A 20,264-nucleotide genomic window follows, 5' to 3' on the forward strand; every position below is an offset into this window, starting at 1 on the left:
CACCTGACTTCCCCCATCACCCATGGTGACTCCCCAGTGAACACTGTGGAGTCCTTTCACTTGGGATCATGTCTATGTTCCCCGGGTTCTATATTCCCCATTTTTCACTAAGAGGGTTCTATGTTCCCCAGGTTCTATGTTCCCCGCTTTTCACTAAGAGGGTTCTATGTTCCCCAGGTTCTATGTTCCCCGCTTTTCACTAAGAGGGTTCTATGTTCCCCGCTTTTTACTAAGAGGGTTCTATGTTCCCCTCTATGTTCCCCGCTTCCTGGCTCAGCAATCAGCCGGGAACCGGAATGGGAGTCGAACATCAAAGCTCGCCTCTCACCAAGAAGGCAACAGAAGATGTACTTTCTTCAGCGGCTGAGGAAGTTCAAGGTACTAAAGGCAGCATTGACACTTTTCTACACCTCCACCGTCCAGTCCATCCTCACCTCCTCCATCACCGCCTGGTGTTGCTGCTGACTGCAAGGACATCTCCAGTCTGCAGCGCTGTGATGAAAAGGTGATCGGGTGCAGCCTGCCATCCATTCAGGACCTACACACTGCCAGGATACTAAAGCGGTCTCAGAAAATTATGACTGACCCCACCCATCCAGGTCATAAACTTTTAAGAGTCCTCCCCCATGGCAGAAGGCGGATAGACTCAATAACAACAATTAAACAAGTACAGGAGTATGCAACAGCAGAGTTTCTCAGCAGAAAATGTTTTTGCCGTTCTCCCGAGTGGATTTGGGTTTGACTGGATATGACGCTGATTGGCTGAAGGAGTTGTCTGTCAAGGCAAGTACACCTGCCCAACTTTCGCCCACTGCAAACACTGCGTGAAAGCGTAAGGCCAGACGGTCTGGTAGAATGAAATGAAATGTGAGTTCACGTGACCGGCTGGTTTACCAGGCTACCTCTACCCTGTAATAAAAAAAGGCATCAGTCTATCAAGTTGTGCAGCACGGGGGATGTGATGAGGGGGTGAGGGGGGAAGCACTGGGGACACTTCAGCAGACACGCCCCCACAATTTCAGAGCAGAGAATATTGCTTATTTTTTTCATGATTTTTAAACCTAATTTGATATAGTTGGCAACATTTTTAATTGTTCAGATTTGGCAGGGTGGTTAATAACACATGCTTCTGTGGTGTGACAACCTAAAAAAAACCTAAAACCTAAAAAAGGATTTTTTTTTTTTATTATGGATGATATTATGGATGGGATTAATATTAGTATGTGCGCACGTAGAGACTCTCCACTCCTCTTAGACATTGAGTTTGGCCTTAGAGGGGAATGACACTGCGGAAAAGAAAGTGAAGAGGATGATTTGTGAGTGTTGCGTGCTGGGAAGGACAATTGGATGTTGATGTCAGAAAGAGGAGAGAGGAGAGGGGGACAAAGACTGAGTTTCATTATGTTCACATGAAGCAATTCACTCCACTGATGGACCACACGTCCCACACCAACATGAACACACACGCACGCACGCACGCACGCACACACACACACACACACACACACACACACACACACACACACACACACACACACACACACACACACACACACACACACACACACACAATAGACTATCCACAGACACACAAACAGGGTCTGATGCTTTGCATTCACTGGCGTGTCTCGCTTGTCAGACTATCTCCGTTTCCCGCTGTACCAGCGCAGGAGAGAGTCTGGCTCCTCTTACTCTCACTCTCGTCTTGCAGGGAAAAATGCCCTATTTCTTTACAACCATCCACCTAAAGTACCAAGCAGGCCTGCTTTATTGCACAATCCAAATCTTCGTCAAAACTTGCCATTTTCAGTCAGACTAAGCCCTCGTTCACACAGGACGCCGAACGTAAGCAGAACTGAAGCTTGCCTTCTCTTTTCCTCTCAGCGCCTACTCTCGCGCCTTGAACCCGCCCACAACTCCCACTGACTTCATGCCTCACGGCTTCACGGCTTCAGCGTCACGCTTGGAAATTCGGCGTCAGTCCTGAGTGATCGCTTCGGCGTGGCGTGAGCGTGGCTTCCGCAAGGCGTCAGCGTGGCTTCGCCTGTTAACAAGGACGCCTAAATGAAACTTGTGGGTTCAGCGTAGGTAGGCCTACAGCTTCGGTTGAGCGTTGCTTCAGCGTCCTGTGTGAACGGGGGCTAACTGGTGAGGAATCCCAAAGTGCATTTCTGCAACGAGAACATGGCATTCCATTCTCCTGAGGTCACTGTTTTGGAGATCGCCCTGATAAGTGTGTTGAGAAATGGAAATGTTGAACCAACAAAATATTTATCAAAGCGAAGGAAATGCACACAGTGAAGTCTCAGTGAGATGCTGGTGACGGGCAAAGATTCGATGAAAAAGAGGAAACCGCACACTCTGGCTCAGATGCTAAAATCTAATAAAGAAACAGACAACGTCTCAGCCTGGTGGCCTTTGTCAAGTCAACATGAGGCCACAACAGGCCACCAGGCTGAGACGTTGTCTGTTTCTTTATTAGATTTTTGCATCTGAGCCAGAGTGTGCGGTTTCCTCTTTTTCATTGAACCAACAAAATATCACATTAAATAAAGTATGGAGTACTTCCAAAATGAGTGGGATCAATCTCACCCCATAGTTGGTCAAGGAGGATATGGTGCAACTATACAGTGCACACACAGTCATTTCCATTCCTTTGCAACACACACACACACACACACACACACACACACACACACACACACACACACACACACACACACACACACACACACACACACACACACACACACACACACACACAAATTCCATCTGTGTCCAGCTCTGTCTGGTCCTATAGGTGTGGTGGAGTACAGCTCTGTCTGGTCCTATAGGTGAGGTGTAGTACTCTGTCTGGTCCTACAGGCAGGGCCGTAGCCAGGGGGGGGGGGGGAGTGTGGACGATTCCAAGGGCCCTTGACTGACAGGGGCCCCAAATGGCCAAAATTTCCCGCTGCCGCCCTTCGGACGGCGGCATCCGTGGGCCCGATCTGATATCCTTTCATGGGGCCCGAAATCCCTGGCTACGGCCCTGCCTACAGGTGAGGTGGAGTACTCTGTCTGGTCCTATACAGGTGAGGTGGAGTACTCTGTCTGCTCCTATAGGTGGGGTGGAGTACTTTTGGCCTCCTGGGTGCGTGGAGCAGCTGCGTAAAGAGGTGCCAGCCAGCCACAGCTCTGGTTGATGAGCTATTAATGGTCAGTGTTTATTTTTAGAAAGCAGGTGCCAACAACCACAGATGCCAGACTGGGTCTCGGCGGTCATACGCTCCACAGAGGGTCATGTACAGTGTCAAGCTGCAGTCAGCCTCGATTAGCAACGGTCGCTTGATCCTAAAGTGTGCAGCAAAGAGGAGACATCAGCAGAGACGAAAGCTCAACTCAAATTGCTCTCTCCAAATGAGAGTCACATAGAAATGGCTGGAGCTCTGATATTCTCAAACAGCAAAGAATCATACTCATCATTGGAACATGGGTTTCTCCAGGGATTGTTACTCTCTTTTGAACTTGAGAGATGTCCCAATTAAGGAGGAGTTCACTGATGAAGATGTTGCACCATTATCAAACGGGTGGTGAAATGCACTATAGCTAGAACTGCCTTGACCATCTGCAAAAGGGTGTTTCAAGCTCACTTTAGCGTATACCTGTGGAATCAGCTGTGCTTTTATTGTGACTTTCTCGGGCCAGTGTTCTTTCCCCCCGCCGCTCGCGCTTCGGTAAATCAGCCACTGCCGCCACGACCTCGCCGCCTGTTTAGCTGCGGTCGTACTGCCAAGAACACAAACGATAAAAAATGACTGAATTTAACAGGCAAGCAGAGAGGAGGAGAGGATGTTTGTGCGAGCGTCTCGCAGTCTGCACAGACCCTCTTCGTGTGCATGTTGGTTAAGTATATGCTTCGGTGTTTATGAATGTACTGTATGGATGCATATACATGGTTCTATGTTTGCGTGCTGCACACTACATATAGTGCAGGTTTCTGTGTGTGTGTGTGTGTGTGTGGGGGGGGGGGGGGAGTAATGGGGGGGGGGGGGAGTAATAACAGGAAGCTGGTCTTCTGTGTTGACACAAACCTGTCTGGGCGAGTGGCGATCTGAAATAAATAAACAAACGAGGACCCACACGACCCAAAAGGCAGCAGAATTTGCCGTAAGACTAAAAATACGAAGCGCTGAGCGCTCCCCTCAAACCCAAACAGGAACACCTGCAGATCAACCCCTCCGCCCGGGCCGTTGCCATGACAACCGATTGCATTGCATGTAAACAGTTTACAGTAGAGTACGGGTGGGTGGGAGAGGTTTGTGGATGCCAGAAGGCTTGAGTAAAGACAGCGGACCATTGCTGGAATGACACATAGACTGCTGAAGTTAGATTGATAAAGGTCAAGGGATAATTTTTTTTAAATGTTTTTAGCAGCGGGTTCTTATCGGAAAACCCGGGGGAACACGAGGAGAACATGCAAACTCCGCACAGAAATGCCCTTTTGACAAGCTAGCGCACCTAGCAGTAGGCACTGAGGACATGGGAATGGGAACACACCATCAGTGCCCACAGGTGGGAATCGAACCCAGGACCTTCCTGCTGTGAGGCGACAGCGCTTACCACTGCATCAAGAAGGGATGAGTGAGTTAGATGAATGAGAGGAGCAGGAGAATGAGAGGTGAACAAATGGGAGGAAATGGTAATTTTGTGAGGGATGAAAAGCTCTTCAATCATGAGAGACTAGAATGAAAGTTCACAATAAACTTTAATGATACAACAAAATCAGATTAAGGTTTGGCGTATGGCTCCATGATGACGCTCCTCCAGCGATGATGAGGGGAGGGCGTCAGGAATGCATAGAATAGAAATCCCCCCATGGGGAATCGCTCTGGAGCCATGACATTGGTGGTGGCAGGGGAGGAGGTGGGGTAAAACAACCGGAACACAGGAATGACAATGACTGCAGAGGAGAACATATCGGTAAGAAGCCAACCCATAATAAAATACAGCACTACAAATACTCTCGACCGCTTTAGATTATTGGTTCACCGGCAAAGCGAGGGAAGGAGATGGCTTGAACCCATTGGCTATTGATAGCGTGGGAGAGCGTGGATAACTGTGATTGGATAGGAAGGGTATGAATGAGACGGGGCGTGGATAGCTGAATGAATAGGCAGGAATGTGAATGGACGGGGCGTGGCTAAGTAGTCTAGATGATTGAAATGAGTCTGAGATGACACAAAGGGAGAGACAGCGAGAGAGTAGTAGTGGGACTGGCACTACCAGAGATGGGGACTTGAGACTTGGTGACAATTGGACTCGAGTCGACTCGGGTGTTTTGATGAGTTGCGACCTGACTTGGACTTGGAAGTTAAAGACTCATGATCATGACTTGCCTTGACTTGAGATGCGATGACTTGGATGACTTGTTTGTGTTCATCAGTTTAAATATTAAGATGTTCAACGTTGTCAAGTGTCTGTATAAAGTTATCCGGTATGTGAGTGCAAGCTGGAGATGGCTCACTCATGTTTCTTATGGCATAGTCTTGGATGACTGGCTGTCAGTCACGCTCCTCCCACTGGGTGGTTTTTGTTTTTTCAAGGAGGAGGCACTTACGTTAGTAGTTACTCGTCGTTACTCGAGTCGTTAATGTTAACGTTACAACTTCTCACTCCAACATTAGACTATTTTGTATATTTACACATAAATACACAGTATTATCATCCGATCTTAATACAGTCTATGGATCAGATCATCATCATGGCATCACTATTAGGTACTAATATTTGTACTAAAATTTGTACTATGTTGTAAACGGAGTTCACAGCACAAGAATTTCACACGTGATACTTGTACTACGGAGTGACAATAAAAATCTTGAATCTTGAATCTTGAATCTTGAATACCTTGTATTTTTTCTTTATAAACGAAGTTAAGACTGCAGTATCTTTATTGGGCAGGGGAAAAAGTGACTTGACTTGCGACTTGACTTGCCTTAACTAAGGACTTGACTTGACTTAGGCTGTGACATGACTTTCCAAAAAACAAAATTACTTGGGACTTACTTGAGAAAGTGACTTGGTCCCATGTCTGACTAGTACACAGCAGGTGGCTGTGCAGCACTAATACCACAAGGCTTTACGGCAGGCATGCATGGATTGGATTGTCTGGTACCTGATCAGTGAATCATCTGAACACATTCCACTGTAGTCGTTTGGGGCACAGATGATTGTGGATGTCTGGGACCCTCCCTGAGGGAGGCTCACTGGCTTTGGCTTGTCCAGCGTGTTAGTGGGCTCTTCTGGGAGGTAAAATGCCCTCAAACAGCCGCTGCACCTGATCGTATTTCTCTCTGAGACAGTGGGATAAAACACAAGTCTCCTCTGATACATAAAATGAAAGGGCTCACAACTCACGAGGTGGCAGGACAGGCCAGCTGTGTGTGTGTGTGTGTGTGTGTGTGTGTGTGTGTGTGTGTGTGTGCGTGTGCGTGCGTGCGTGCGCGTCTGTGTGTGTGTGTGTGTGATTACGTGATTTAACGTACATCACATTCTGACTTGCTGCGTTTGTGCATCCAATATGCACTAAAATGTGTACATGTATGTGCATGTGTACGTGTGTGTTTGTTCTTTTGTGTAAGCGTGCATGCCTCTCTGTGTTTGTGTATTTCCCACTAAGGGTGTGTGTATGTGTGTGAGTGTTATTTATGCGTCAGAGAGTGTTGGCTCCAGATGTGCCGGGGTCAGGGCTGCTCTCCCCGGTCCAGATGTGTCCAGGTGCGGCCCGCGCAGAGTGTCACGCCACCCGGCCCAGACGCTCCTCTGTCCACAGCAAAGAGCGTCAGCCAGCAGGTCAGAGAGACGGCTCCAGACAAAAGAAGAGAACAACACACACATCAGAAACAGTCAAAGTAAAGAGAAGATTTTTTAATAAACAATTACAATCAGAAGAGGTCTCTCGACAATGTAGTATAAAGAAGTAATACGCAAGCATTGCAGTACATAAGAAGCATACACTATAGAAAAGTAAAAAGTAGTGTAGAGATTTAATAAATAATATTATTTACAATATGCACATGGTTCTCTATTTATTGGAACCTGACTGATGTCATTGGTGAGAAGATGTTCAAGTCAGTGGCGGAGAAATAATAATAATAATACCGGTAGTAAACAGGAATATATAACAGAATATAACATGTGATATAGGCTCATAACCTCTGATTTATATGCACAGGCTGACAGCGCAACAGAATAGGTCACAGATGATTTTCTGCTTTCCGCGGTGACCGTCTCAGTCATTTACTTTTTACTGCATGAATTACATCCAGTGCATGGACACGCCTTGTTGATGGACGGGCTTATGATATTTTTTGTTGTCATGCTTGGCTAAAATGAATGAACATTCCTGGCTTGAATAAAGTAATCTAGCGGTTCATCTATCTGTTACTATCTTTGGCAGGATGTGGTTGTCTATCCAATCAGGACAGCTGTGTCCATTGAAGATTATCTCCAGCAAGGAGAGGGGGACCAAGCTAAAGGACAGAGATCTGGACATTTTACAACAGGAAAGGGGCACTCAAATCATGCATTCTCTGGTGCAAGGGACAGACAGAAAGCATGAGATGAGACAGGGGACAGACAGAAAGCATGAGATGAGACAGGGGACAGACAGAAAGCATGAGATGAGACAGGGAGACAGACAGAAAGCATGAGATGAGACAGGGGACAGACAGAAAGCATGAGATGAGACAGGGGACAGACAGAAAGCATGAGATGAGACAGGGGACAGACAGAAAGCATGAGATGAGACAGGGGACAGACAGAAAGCATGAGATGAGACAGGGAGACAGAAAGAGGGGGTTTCTGGTTGAGAGACATTTTGACTGAAGACTTTGCAGTGCGAGGGAGATGGATGGCAGGAACAGGTTGGGGTATATTCGTCCACTGTAAGGACTCGGACATGGGGTGCGTTAAGAGTATAGGGTGGAGAGCAGATGGAGAGAGAGAGAGAGGGGCGGAGGAAGATGTTCTCTCCTCGTTATCTAGCCTCACGGTTTAGCCAGATTCCTACTCCCAGATAGCATCAGCTAATAAGCCCTGGCCAAGCAGACGTGCTGTGGGACTGAGCCAAAACTGACCCCTTGGCTGGATGGACTCTCTCTCTCTCTCTCAAACACCAAACACACACACACACTCACACTCTCTCTCTCTCTCTCACACACACACACACGCACACACACACACACGCACGCACGCACCCACGCACGCACGCACGCACGCACGCACGCACGCACACACACACACACACACACACACACACACAGACACACACACACACACACACACACACACCCCCAAACTGACCATTAGACCCACCGAATATTTAAAATTTTGTCGTCTGGCTCTAGCTCTCCATGGAAGAAGATTTCGTTGGTAGATATGACTTGGTACAGAATTATAGGCTATTATACTGTAACTGTATATGCGAAGTAAGACCAACAGGGTGGAGAGTGAAACCTTCAAAACAGACGTCCGTATGCTAACTTCTAGAGTGTGAAATAACTCTGACATTAAACTATTGCAAATTTTTCTGGGGACCCCCTAGAATTTCCTCAAGGGCCCCCGGCGGGCCAGGACCCCGATTTGGGAACCACTGTGGTCAACATTACCAACATGAGAACATAGTCTGATTAGAGTCAACAAATTGAAACAATCATGAGGAAATGGGGGTCGCTGCCCCGGTCACTACCCCCTCTGCCTATCTGGGGAGAGCCGTAGACTAGCACCATGCTTCCTCTGACACATGCGCAGTTGCCAGCCGCTTCTTTTCACTTGACAGCAGGGAGCTTCACCGGCAGGACGTAGCACGTGGGAGGATCACGCTATGCCCACCAGTTCTCTTCCGCCCCGAACAGGCACCCCGACCGACCAGGGGAGGCGCTGGTGCAGCGACCAGGGCACATACCCCTAATCCGGCTTCCCAACCGCAGACACAGCCAATCGTTTCCTGTATGGATGCCCAACCAAGCTGGAGGTAACACGGGGGCGTGAACCTGCGACCCTCGTGTTGTTAGGCAGGGAATCTACCGCACACTACCGCCCCCTCTGGACATTTCTTGAGTGTCCATTCAGTGGGTGGCTGCTCACTGGGCAACTGTATTATTAACACCACAACGGCTCTGTGATGAAGTGAGAAACAAAAAGCTGTGAACTCCAATATTACCATATGAGCATTGCATCATACCTTTCATTATCTGAACCCCCTTTTCTCCCTCATATACCACGTCCCTCATTCATATTCCACCACTCTCTCTACTCCTCTCTCGCTCTCTTTGTGCGACAGAGTGATGTGACAGTAGAGAGCAGACAATGTCGGGCTACCCTGGTCATTTGGGAAGGAGGACGGAAGTATCCTGGGCGGTGCGCGGCGTCCCTCCCCCGGTCCGGCCCGAGGCCCGCTGATGATTCACCAGCCGGCACGACGGAGGTTGCCGACCCCAATTTGAGTGAGGCAGGAGGAGGAGGAGTGGGAGAAGGCGGATGAGAAAAGGGGGATAATAAGGAGGAGGGGATGGCCATACCTACGTCAGTGGCACTTGCTAATAGGCAGATGTCCTTGTCCCTGACACAAGTAAATCAAGTCTCTTGAGGATGGGGGCGGGGGGGGGGGGGGTGGAACAAGGAAGGCAGAGATTGAGATGGCCGTCTGGTGAAGGAGTGAGGGGCTGGGTCAGACGTGAGTGAGGGGCTGGGTCAGACGTGAGTGAGGGGCTGGGTCAGATGTGAGTGAGGGGCTGGGTCAGTGTCAGTGGGTCAGAGTGAGTGAGGGGCTGGGTCAGTGTGAGTGAGGGGCTGGGTCAGATGTGAGTGAGGGGCTGGGTCAGATGTGAGTGAGGGGCTGGGTCAGTGTGAGTGAGGGGCTGGGTCAGTGTGAGTGAGGGGCTGGGTCAGTGTGAATGAGGGGCTGGGTCAGTGTGAATGAGGGGCTGGGTCAGTGTGAATGAGGGGCTGGGTCAGTGTGAATGAGGGGCTGGGTCAGTGTGAGTGAGGGGCTGGGTCAGATGTGAGTGAGGGGCTGGGTCAGTGTGAGTGAGGGGCTGGGTCAGATGTGAGTGAGGGGCTGGGTCAGACGTGAATGCGTGTGTGAGTTAAATTAGAAGCAATTAGCTCAGCTTCTAATCTAAGCCCACCCTGAAAATGACCTTTTGATGACGTGAAATGGTGGTTCTCAACCTGGGGGACCACCAGCGGTTCCTGAGGGGGTTCCCAGGGGGTCCCCAGCAAACGGATGTATATTATTAAACTTCAGCATTATTTCATTTACAATAAGTTAATACCATTATTGCATGTCGAAAGAATTGCTATTTTCATTATAGTTTCACTGCTCTCTCTGCCTACAACGCAGATAATGAGATTCTGGACGAAATCATTATCTAATAGGGGGGTCACGATACACTCAGTTCACGATATGATACGATACACGATATTGGGTTCACGATAACGATACGATACGATATTTTAACAATATTTTTTTGCGATCGATTTGTAAGTTGAGGGGGCATCCTCCAAGCTAATTTGAGTAATTTCACCATTTTCATCCTCCGTGTCTGTAACGTCCCTCGTCTGTTCAAACAAAGCAATGAAAAGGAGAGCGAGCATGCAATCAGATGCAGATCAGTGCTACCATGTTCAGCTTCTTTTTCTTGCGATATGAGATTTCATCTCAACGATACATATTGTCACATTTTGATATCGCGATATATCGTGGGACGATATTGTGACATCCCTATTATCTAACACTAAAAATATCAGATTTGGGCCCAAAAGATAAAAACTTCATCAAATGTGGCCCGTGGCCCTAATGTCGACTAAATATTGGATCGCAGATGAAAAGATGGAAGGACGCCAAAGTGGGTGAAATGATTCGGCTGTAGTGCTAAAGTTGAAGGTGTGCAGGGCTGAGCGGTTCTGGGTCGGGTGCAGAGCAGACAGACAGAGCTACATAGATGCAGAGACAGAAGGAGGAGGGAGATCGCCCTACGCCTGAGTGTTCCTCATCCTCTTCTCCATCCTTGTGGGAAGCAGCTAAAGTTTGTTGCTCTGTCACACAGACTCAGCTAATGACCACAGGAAGACCAACTTTCTCAAGTATGTGATCTTCCCCCTGATTCAATATCTGTGAGCCAGACAACCGCCCTTCTCTGCCAGGGTCTCTAAAGCACCATCATCCAAGCAACCACATAAATCCCTCACAAACATTTCTTCAAGTTATTGTAGTCCTTTGAGGCTGCGGAGACATTTCAGCTGTCCCCACATAAGAAGCTGATAATAATAATATGCTTTTTGAGAGTGGGCACACACAGCAGAAGTCAGGACTGCGTCTGTGCCCGCGGCGAGGTCCAACAGGAAACCACTTCTCAAATACCGCTTGACTACTTCCTATTTTTGTCTAATTAAAGGATTGTTGCGTTGAAATGGAAACGGCTTCCATGGCAGGCAGGCACTACTGCGCTGTTTGACCAGTTAGCTCTCTTCAATGCCTGTGTGTAAGCTGTGAAACAAATCACAGCGCTGAGAGGTGAGGCAGGCCCTGTTTGGACTTTGAAAACAACAACGGTCTACTTTCAAAAGCTGAGACTGGATCAGTCCTCTGGAGCGGCTCATATACAGCATGACTCACTGCTGTTCATGAGATGAAATAGGAGCAAACTTTAATGGTCCCTGTGGTGAAACTGGGTCATTGCAGCAGAAAACGTCAATAATATACATTGAAGAAAAAATAGAATACAAAAACACAGATAGAAGATATAGCACATAGGAGTGAAATAGGGGTGCAATCAAGAATTCCAGCACTAAAACATGTTAGGAACTGACATGACAAAAGTCAGGGAAAATACTTTCTTAGTGTAAAATAACAGCAACACTTGGCCATTGTATGCAGTATAAAATACATAGCAACATTATAAAAACATTATGTGCATTATATCATGATGAGACTAAGAGAATATGAAGCAAGGGGATAATATTAAGTAATGTGCAAAAAAGTAAAATACAAAATAAAATACTACACTACACTACACTACTGGCACTTGACCCATACCATCAAAGATTCGCTAACATATACTTACAGTACACATAGCACTCATTTACAAAGCACTCGCCAAAATGGCAGAGCATGGGCACATGTGCTCTTCTGATTGGCCAGGATGGTTGGTCACACAGATGGTGAATCTGTCCAATCAGCATTTTACGTTGGTGGGTCTCAGCCTCATAGACACTCATCAGCAGCATCTTCCTGTGTTTACTCCTGTGGGAAAGGGAGTGGGCCACGATGGGCTCTCTGGACTTTGATGTAGATAAATGAAGATAACTTTAATCTCACACTAATTGGCACTTCCCTTCTCCTCCCACCCCCTCGTATGTCTTCCTGTCTAGACTACAGTTGTGTGTGTGTGTGTGTGTGTGTGTGTGTGACCCTCTTCCCAAACTATGCCATCTTGATCACTTGTCTAGGACCTCTGCACCATTCACACTGGCATTCCCTGACTTCATGGGGATACATTGTCTCCAATGAGTTACTGACATATTTGACAAAGAACAGAAAGTCAAGTTTTCATGTCTCAGATAGTTGCTAATGTAGGAAACAATTGTAAAACTTTTCCTGATTTAAAACGTAGAATTTACAGCTTAATGTAATGGCAAATTAATTGAAAATACTGTGTGGACTCTTATTTTCTCTTGCTTTGAAATGTGCTGCAGTGTAACACGGAGGGGTTGTTTCGGTTCGGGGGCTGGGGTCCCTAGCTGGCACGCTCCCCTGCCTGCCTCTTTATCTCCCTGGCCACTTGAGCCGGGGAAGTGAGGCTGCCATGCAGCGCCTGGCCTCACAATCACTGGAGCTCCTCCAACATTCCCCCAGTGCAAGTCAAACAAACCTGGGGACCGACTGTGACTCAGCCATTCCTCCTGTGTGTGCCTGCCTGGCTCATCAACACCTCCATAACACAATGGGCACTTACCAGTAAACATCACCATATAGTCGTACTAGTACAACTTAATTGATACGTATATTTGTAGTTGGGGTTGAGCAATATAATATATTTGATAAAAGGACATTAAGTTATGCATTATCTTGCTTTACAAATTTTTACTAATATTAGCATCAAGAAGACATGTAATGTTACTGTAATTTGAATTTTGTTGAGGCCAGAGAGAGAGAGAGAGAGAGAGAGAGAGAGAGAGAGAGAGAGAGAGAGAGAGAGAGAGAGAGTTACAGTAATAATCTCTATAGCACTTCTCTAAACATAGTGTAAAAGTACTAAGTGTGCAGGCATAAAAACAAGAATAGTATATATTTTTTAAACATAATGATGAGGTACAAATAAGAAACACAGGCAAGAGTAAATACATGTAAAGAATATACAGTATAACTGTATAACTCGGGACCATCTTATGATGCGATCACACCAGCCATACTTCAGGCCCCCTTGCTCGGACCACACCCATCTTCGAACTCGGCCTTCACTGTGATGTGTCCACAGACATATAAGAACACACACAGGGGCGTCCTGGTGGCTCATAGAGCACGTACCACAAAGGCAGACCCGGGTTCGAATCCAACCCGTGCTTTGCCACATGTCATCCCCTCTCTCTCTCCCTACCTTTCCTGTCTGCCTACTGTACTGTTGTATCCAATAAAGGCAAAAATGCCTCAAAAAAGTATCTAAACACACACACTCACACACACACACACACACACACACACACACACACACACACACACACACACACACACACACACACACAGAGACACAGACACACACACACACACACACACACACACACACACACACACACACACACACACACACACACACACACACACACACACACACACACACACACACACACACACACACACACTCTCTCTCTCAAACTCACAAGGTGAAAATGCCAGCCACACGCTGTGGCGGCTGGTAAATATGTCAATGCGGTCCAATAAAAGAAAATGTAAGAAACACAAGATTAAAAGTGGGTGCAAAACAACGACAACAACAACAACCCTGTAACAACAAGTCTATGAAAGCGTATTTTAAGACGTGCTGTAAAAGAATAAAAAGTATCCCCATATTCACACAACTCCCACTGGAGACACTATAGAGCAGTAGTTCTCAAAAAAAATTCACATGAGGGACCCCTAAACTGACAAAGATTAGACCACGGACCCCCATTTGATAGGATTTTGTCCCACGGTCCCCCATATGATAATACGATTGAAAGTGTATAAAACCCATGACCAAAATAGTCATTGTGTTACTTATGAATGGAATTATAGCGAATTATACCCCTTTTGGCTGGGGACCCCTGAAAGCCCTTAAGGACCCCCATTTGAGAACCACTGCCATAGAGTGACATCCTGGCACTGTTTTAATTTGCTTTCGTCCCTGCAGTTTTGCAACGAGCCAGCAGAGAGGAACCAGAGGCTGTTTTAGGTTTCATTGACTCTTCAATTGGCTGTGTGAATTCTAACACATCTCTGCTGGACTGCACGCTCGCCGTCTGACTGACCGGCAGATGTATTTCATGCAGACCGATCGTGCACGTGTGACCACACAGAAGATATGAACGTGTGGATCAATCTCATCTTTTGTGGCAATAGATTTGAGATCAGGCTGATGATTACATATCAGGTGAATCTTCACTCAGCTGTATCTAAAGCAAAGTGCCTATAATGAAACAGACCAATAAGGGAAAAGACTGCAAATGCATGGTCCAGAGGTGGTCCAGAGGTGACCACGCAGGCCTTCCAGCCTCCCTGCAGGAGTTTTGGGCAAGGGCAAAGGGTGATAAAGTGGCCGCGGCCGTGTTATTTTTGTAAGTTATCACAGACACTTGACAGGAAGTGAGAGAAGGCCACAAACAGGAAGGAGTGGAATGTGCTTCCTGTTGGCCAGCGGTGTTAGACGGGGCAGATTCCTTGTACCATCATGACCGATGTACCCAGGCACTCGCACACACGCACACAACTGCACATGCATACTAAGAGGCAAGAATGTTTTTCCACTGGAATCAGGGAGAAGCAGACTGGCAGGAAAGAGAAACAGTCAGAGTAGATAACATTGAGACAGTTTGCCCCCGTGCACCGCGACAAATTACGGAACATGAATCCAACTCCAGTCTTTGAAAATATACCATTTTTATAGCCAGCAGCTCACTTTCAAAACACAAGTCTTGCACCCACTAATTGTGCCGATAACGGCTTGCAACGCAGGTGACCGCCGCAAAAACATGAGATGTGTGTGTGATGTGATGTTTTCGTGAAGACGGATGCAGACACGTATCACAGAGGAGAGAATGTGAGATGAGGGAGTTAGTTGAGGGCTCCCGGTCGGTCGCACAACAACAGCGTGCCTGGATATATGAAATTAACATTGCTTGTCCTTGAGGACTTCCTGATTGAATCACAGAGGCTCGATGACGTCACACGCGGTTAAGTCATACCTCGGAGCAGGCAGGGAGGGAGGGAGGGGGAGAGAGAGAGAGAGAGGGAAAGAGAGGGAGGGAAAGAGAGAGAGGATGAGTCACCGCCTCATTGATGACTGTCTCCACTGAGTGGTCAGATAATTCAGGTACAAAAAGAGACACAGGCACAGCGCGACCGCTTAATGGCACTCAAATAAAATGACTTATTGGGAACTCACAAAATACACCTTTTAGGAAGATTAAATAGTACGGATGCCCCCCCCCCCCCTGCAGGCTGGTTCTAAACAATGATGAATCCTGCTCTTCTGTATGATGGTATTTACGACGATGGATTCAAATAATTTCAGAGCTACGAGTCTAGACATGGCCTTAATGTTGGCTGTCGCGGTTCGATTTTCTCAGAGTAACAATCTGATGCACACCTCATACTTAGATAGATATCAGTACATTTGAGGGCCTAAAATATGTGGCACTATGCGATAATAATTTGTGTCAGGTGGATGTTAATATTTCAGTCAAGAACTGTTTTGGAGATATATTCAAAAGCACCAGATTAAAATACAAATTATTACCAATTCGTAGATAGTAACAGTTGATATTTGTGAAAAACGTAGTGTTCTTTTTTCATGGACAAATGTTCTACATTGCTGCTCAAAACACAGTATCAGCTTCATTTCTAGGGTGTATGGACATTCGAAATCATCCTAAATACCCACGGATTGATAATTGATCAATGCAAGAAGGGCCTTCTGTTTTATTTTTTAATGTTCACAGAGATGGTTGACAAATTTGACCGATTTTGATTCAACCATTAGTTTTGTTTGACCTAGGATCATTTTCCAAAGAATCCTTACGGTGTTCAGGAGCTCAGACTGATGATTTGTCAAAGTGAAGATGGTGTGTGCAGCTCCATCAGCCTGAACATTAGAACAGTTCAACCAGCAACAAGTTCACCAATATAGATTTTGCACCCATACAATATTTGAGTTAGTTCTGAAATCATGTAGCTAATGGGGCCCTGAAGCTCCCGGAAGTCGGTCAGAAGTCAGCCTCAGCAGCACCTCTAGAGCTGGATGGAATTCACTAGTGCCTTGCTCAAGGACACAGGTGCATGAACACGGGTCGTCTGGGTGAACGGCGGTCTCCCCAATCACTATAGGGCTGCTCCACCTTGTGATATCCACAATCTTGTATCATGCCACAATGAAGACAAGTGGAAACTGGGAAACTGCACACTTTGGATTTCCTACTTCCCACCTAAAGAGCATTGAATTGGGGACAATATGGACGCCTGAAATAAGCAAAACAGCAGATACGATGCCAGGGCTAAACTGTCGCAGTACAGTTTCAACATTCCTGTTACACAAAAGTTAGAACATCTTCCAAAAGTATCCAACTGTATCTTACGGGTGGTGCTAAGACAGCCAATAAGATATTTGGAAGTATTAAGATTCCCATGTGTCTTGAATGCAGCATTATTACATGTACACTAATTCTACAGGAGTGTTGCGTCAACATCTTTCAACAAACTTGCTGTTTTAGGGTGGAATTAAATTACAATGTGCTGATGCATCGAAAAATTACTGACTCTTGAGAAATGTATCTAGGGTATTAGAGGTAGGCTATAGACAACTCTTCTGCAATATAAATTAACTACTGTAGGCTATATTCTGTAGTAGTACTGTTTATCCCAAACTGATGCATATAATAGGTAACCTCAGTTGTGATGGGAATAACATCCTTCAGCTTTAAAACTAAAGATGGGGGGGGGGGGGGCAGCTTGTAGGTAATAGAATAGAGTACCGATGGGATGACGTATTTTTGTAGGCTTAACTAGAAATCGCCGCCATGTTGGATCTGAAGGGGAAAGGCTAAGAGTATTTAGAATGGGCAATTCACTTAAATGACCTTATTTCATGCATTTAAGTGAAAACCCCATTCTAAAAACCCATTCACTTTTCCCCTTATGATCAAACATGCTACTTCCGGACTCATTTCTGCTTTACTGTAGTCAGACGCATAATGGGGACCCCAACAATGGATTAGGAATGACTTTGTATTTTGTATCCATTTTATAATTTGGATAAAGAGAAACAAATTGCCACCAAATGTTCGCCCACCGTGGTTTCATTTTTCCAGACTGAATACATAATTAATATTCAAATACAAAAAAAAGTTTATTCAAAAGAAAACATTCCAAGTGCAGAATTCCATTTGTCTGTTACAGAACTAAATCTGAGAGAGCAAAGAACAAGTTAACACAAGCACAAATATGTTAACATTTTTAGAATTCAGGCTGAATTTGTTTTCAACCCCATTTGGGGGCAGCAGCGCTGGTGGTCTATAGAAGGCCTGTAAGCCTCAAGAACCTTACAGCGTGGTGAGGCTTTGGTATTTGCTTTGAAAGTAATACAAGGTATACAACGCCCTCCAGTGCTCGAAAAAGGGATTGCTTGCCAGAATGTTGGTTCTTTCACAGATGGCAGTATGATCAACTGAACTATCCTTAAGACAAGCTACATCAAAAACACACCATGTGCTGCCACATCACCCTATATAAACAGAACTGACTTCATATTAAATATTTATAAACAAACTAACTCGCAGAGCATGAAAATTACAGTAAACTACATGGCTGCAGAACAGAGCTGCTTAAAAGCAACATTAAATTCCTTGGTGTATTTTACATGGAATGAAATGTTCCTTTCAATCAGGAAACAAACCTCATGTGTTCCCAACATTATACATCAAAAGAGCATGAAATCACATCCTGACACCTGATAAGCGCCTCTTTTTGCACCCCGATGGGAGTCTGCAAGTCCGACACCTGAAAGTTTAAGACATCAATATCAGATGCTCCGAACGTGGCCTCCACCTTCACCTTCTCATACATGTGGAACTGGACCTTCTTGTTGGTCATGGAAATGAGACATCTGAGAAATGTCTCCCTCAACACAGACCGTGCACGCTGCTCTTCCTGCAGCTGGGCCGCATCTGTCTCTGATGCCGTGGACGTAGGGATGGAGGTAGGACAGAGGGCGATGAAACGGGGTGATGTGGGGTCAAATCCCCGGCTGTTGGGGTCAGGTCCTCTTGGTAGGCGAAGCACAGGCACTGGTGTTGCCATGCTGATTCTTTCTGTCAACACATTTTATAGGGGGGAAATCATGGGGTAGTCAAAAAAAAGGAAAATGTAATATTATAGATGAGCTCCATAGGTATTTCAATAGCATTGTGTGATGTTTTGGCTCTATTTATAGCATTCTGTTACATCATCACACAGCCATCTTGGTAGGAAAATAACAGGTGATTGTAATAAATTAACAGGTGATTACAATCAAAACAATATCCTGTAAAAAGAGATCAAAACACAACCAATTAGCTGTAAAGCACATTATTGGCAGGAAATGCACGTGACATGGGAATATACAGGTAACGTACTGCTTTAGATGCGAGAAGAAACAACAGTGATTAAACAATAGTCCGAGTTTACAGAACACCGTTTTGTCGGATCACGGACTTGTACTGCACAGTAACGTTACATGATGTCCCCTCCCATTGCAGGTAACGTAACGTTCCAGCTACAAAAACATTGTACTCATGTCCAGCAGAACTACATTGGCTAACATACCATCCAAACGTCCCGGGTTAAGGGTAACGTAATGTTTGAGATTTCGTTACTGTACGACACGTTACCAAAATAGCCTCGGTGCTGCACCGAGGCTATCTTGGCAGCCAAGTTGCTAACTTTTGGTACATGCTAGCTTGCCTTGCACCGTGCAAGAGCATGTTTTTAACGCGATAAAGGCAACGCAGCAAGTTAATTCTTCTTACCTTCTTCTGAAACGCCAAGCGCCTACGTGTGGTACTAACTGTTATTCCTCGTAAACTCTTGAATTACATCTGAATCTGATTTAACGGTAAACGTGGTGAATGGGTTTGGTAGATTCAAATGTTTAGTGGCCATCATCAGGCATCTTCTTCTTCTCTCGATTTAATGTCGGATCTCAAACAACTTTTAGGTGCATACCGCCACCTACTGTACAAGAGTGTGTAACATCATGTCGTCAAAGAACTTTTATGGAAAGAACTGAAAGCTCCATATTGCCCCATTGCAACATCAGCGCCCAGCAGCCTCCGCCATTTTTTATTTTTGGAAGCGTGACAGCGCCAAAAGAACCTCGCACAGGCACGCAGTGGTCAGCTGCGGTAGCGCGGGCCCCTATAATCAGCCTCTCTAAACAGTAACTCAACGGGAGAACACTCTAAATTTCGTGGATTCACATCTTTTCTGGGCGTACTGCAAATCTTGACTGAAGTGGTGTAGTGCAGGGATGTAAAACAACAACCATATTGTGGAAACTAAGCAAAATGTTTCGTTTTCTTTGTTTAGTTTTTTCAAGATAAATAGCTAATGCGGCTGTCGTCCACTCCGTCAGAAGTGTGTTGCCGTGGTTTTAACCTCGGGTCCTTTGCATTTACTATTTATCTTGAAAAAACTAAAAGAAAAAAACGAAAAATTTTGCTTAGTTTCCACAATATGGTTGTTGTTTTACATCCCTGCACTACACCACTTCAATCAAGATTTGCAGTACGCCCAGAAAAGATGTGAATCCACGAAATTTAGAGTGTTCTCCCGTTGAGTTACTGTTTAGAGAGGCTGATTATAGGGGCCCGCGCTACCGCAGCTGACCACTGCGAGGCGCATTCTGTTTCCAAAAATGGCTGGAGTTTCGTCTCTTTCCTTCCATGCTCTTTGATGTCGTTGTATCTTCTTCTTCTTTGCGTTTTTTTTTGCA

The 20,264-nt window shown here is 45.9% G+C and overlaps 1 protein-coding gene across 1 annotated transcript; it reads right to left on the reverse strand.

Moving 5' to 3' along the window:
- Positions 1-17,707: 17,707 nt before the first annotated feature.
- Positions 17,708-19,439, reverse strand: gemin7 (gem (nuclear organelle) associated protein 7). Its single transcript, XM_083637917.1, has 2 exons — positions 19,300-19,439; positions 17,708-18,603 (listed from the first exon to the last, which is right to left on the reverse strand). Exon 2 carries the CDS (start codon positions 18,590-18,592, stop codon positions 18,206-18,208), a length of 387 nt encoding a protein of 128 aa, XP_083494043.1. The 5' UTR covers positions 18,593-18,603; positions 19,300-19,439; the 3' UTR covers positions 17,708-18,205.
- Positions 19,440-20,264: the final 825 nt, after the last annotated feature.

The sequence above is a fragment of the Poromitra crassiceps genome, assembly GCF_964638095.1.
Source record: "Poromitra crassiceps genome assembly, chromosome: 5".
NCBI lineage: Eukaryota > Metazoa > Chordata > Actinopteri > Beryciformes > Melamphaidae > Poromitra > Poromitra crassiceps.

Bases quoted from the DNA above. Each gene is read 5' to 3' on its own strand.
- gemin7 (XM_083637917.1), bottom strand. From the start codon at position 18,592: ATGGCAACACCAGTGCCTGTGCTTCGCCTACCAAGAGGACCTGACCCC.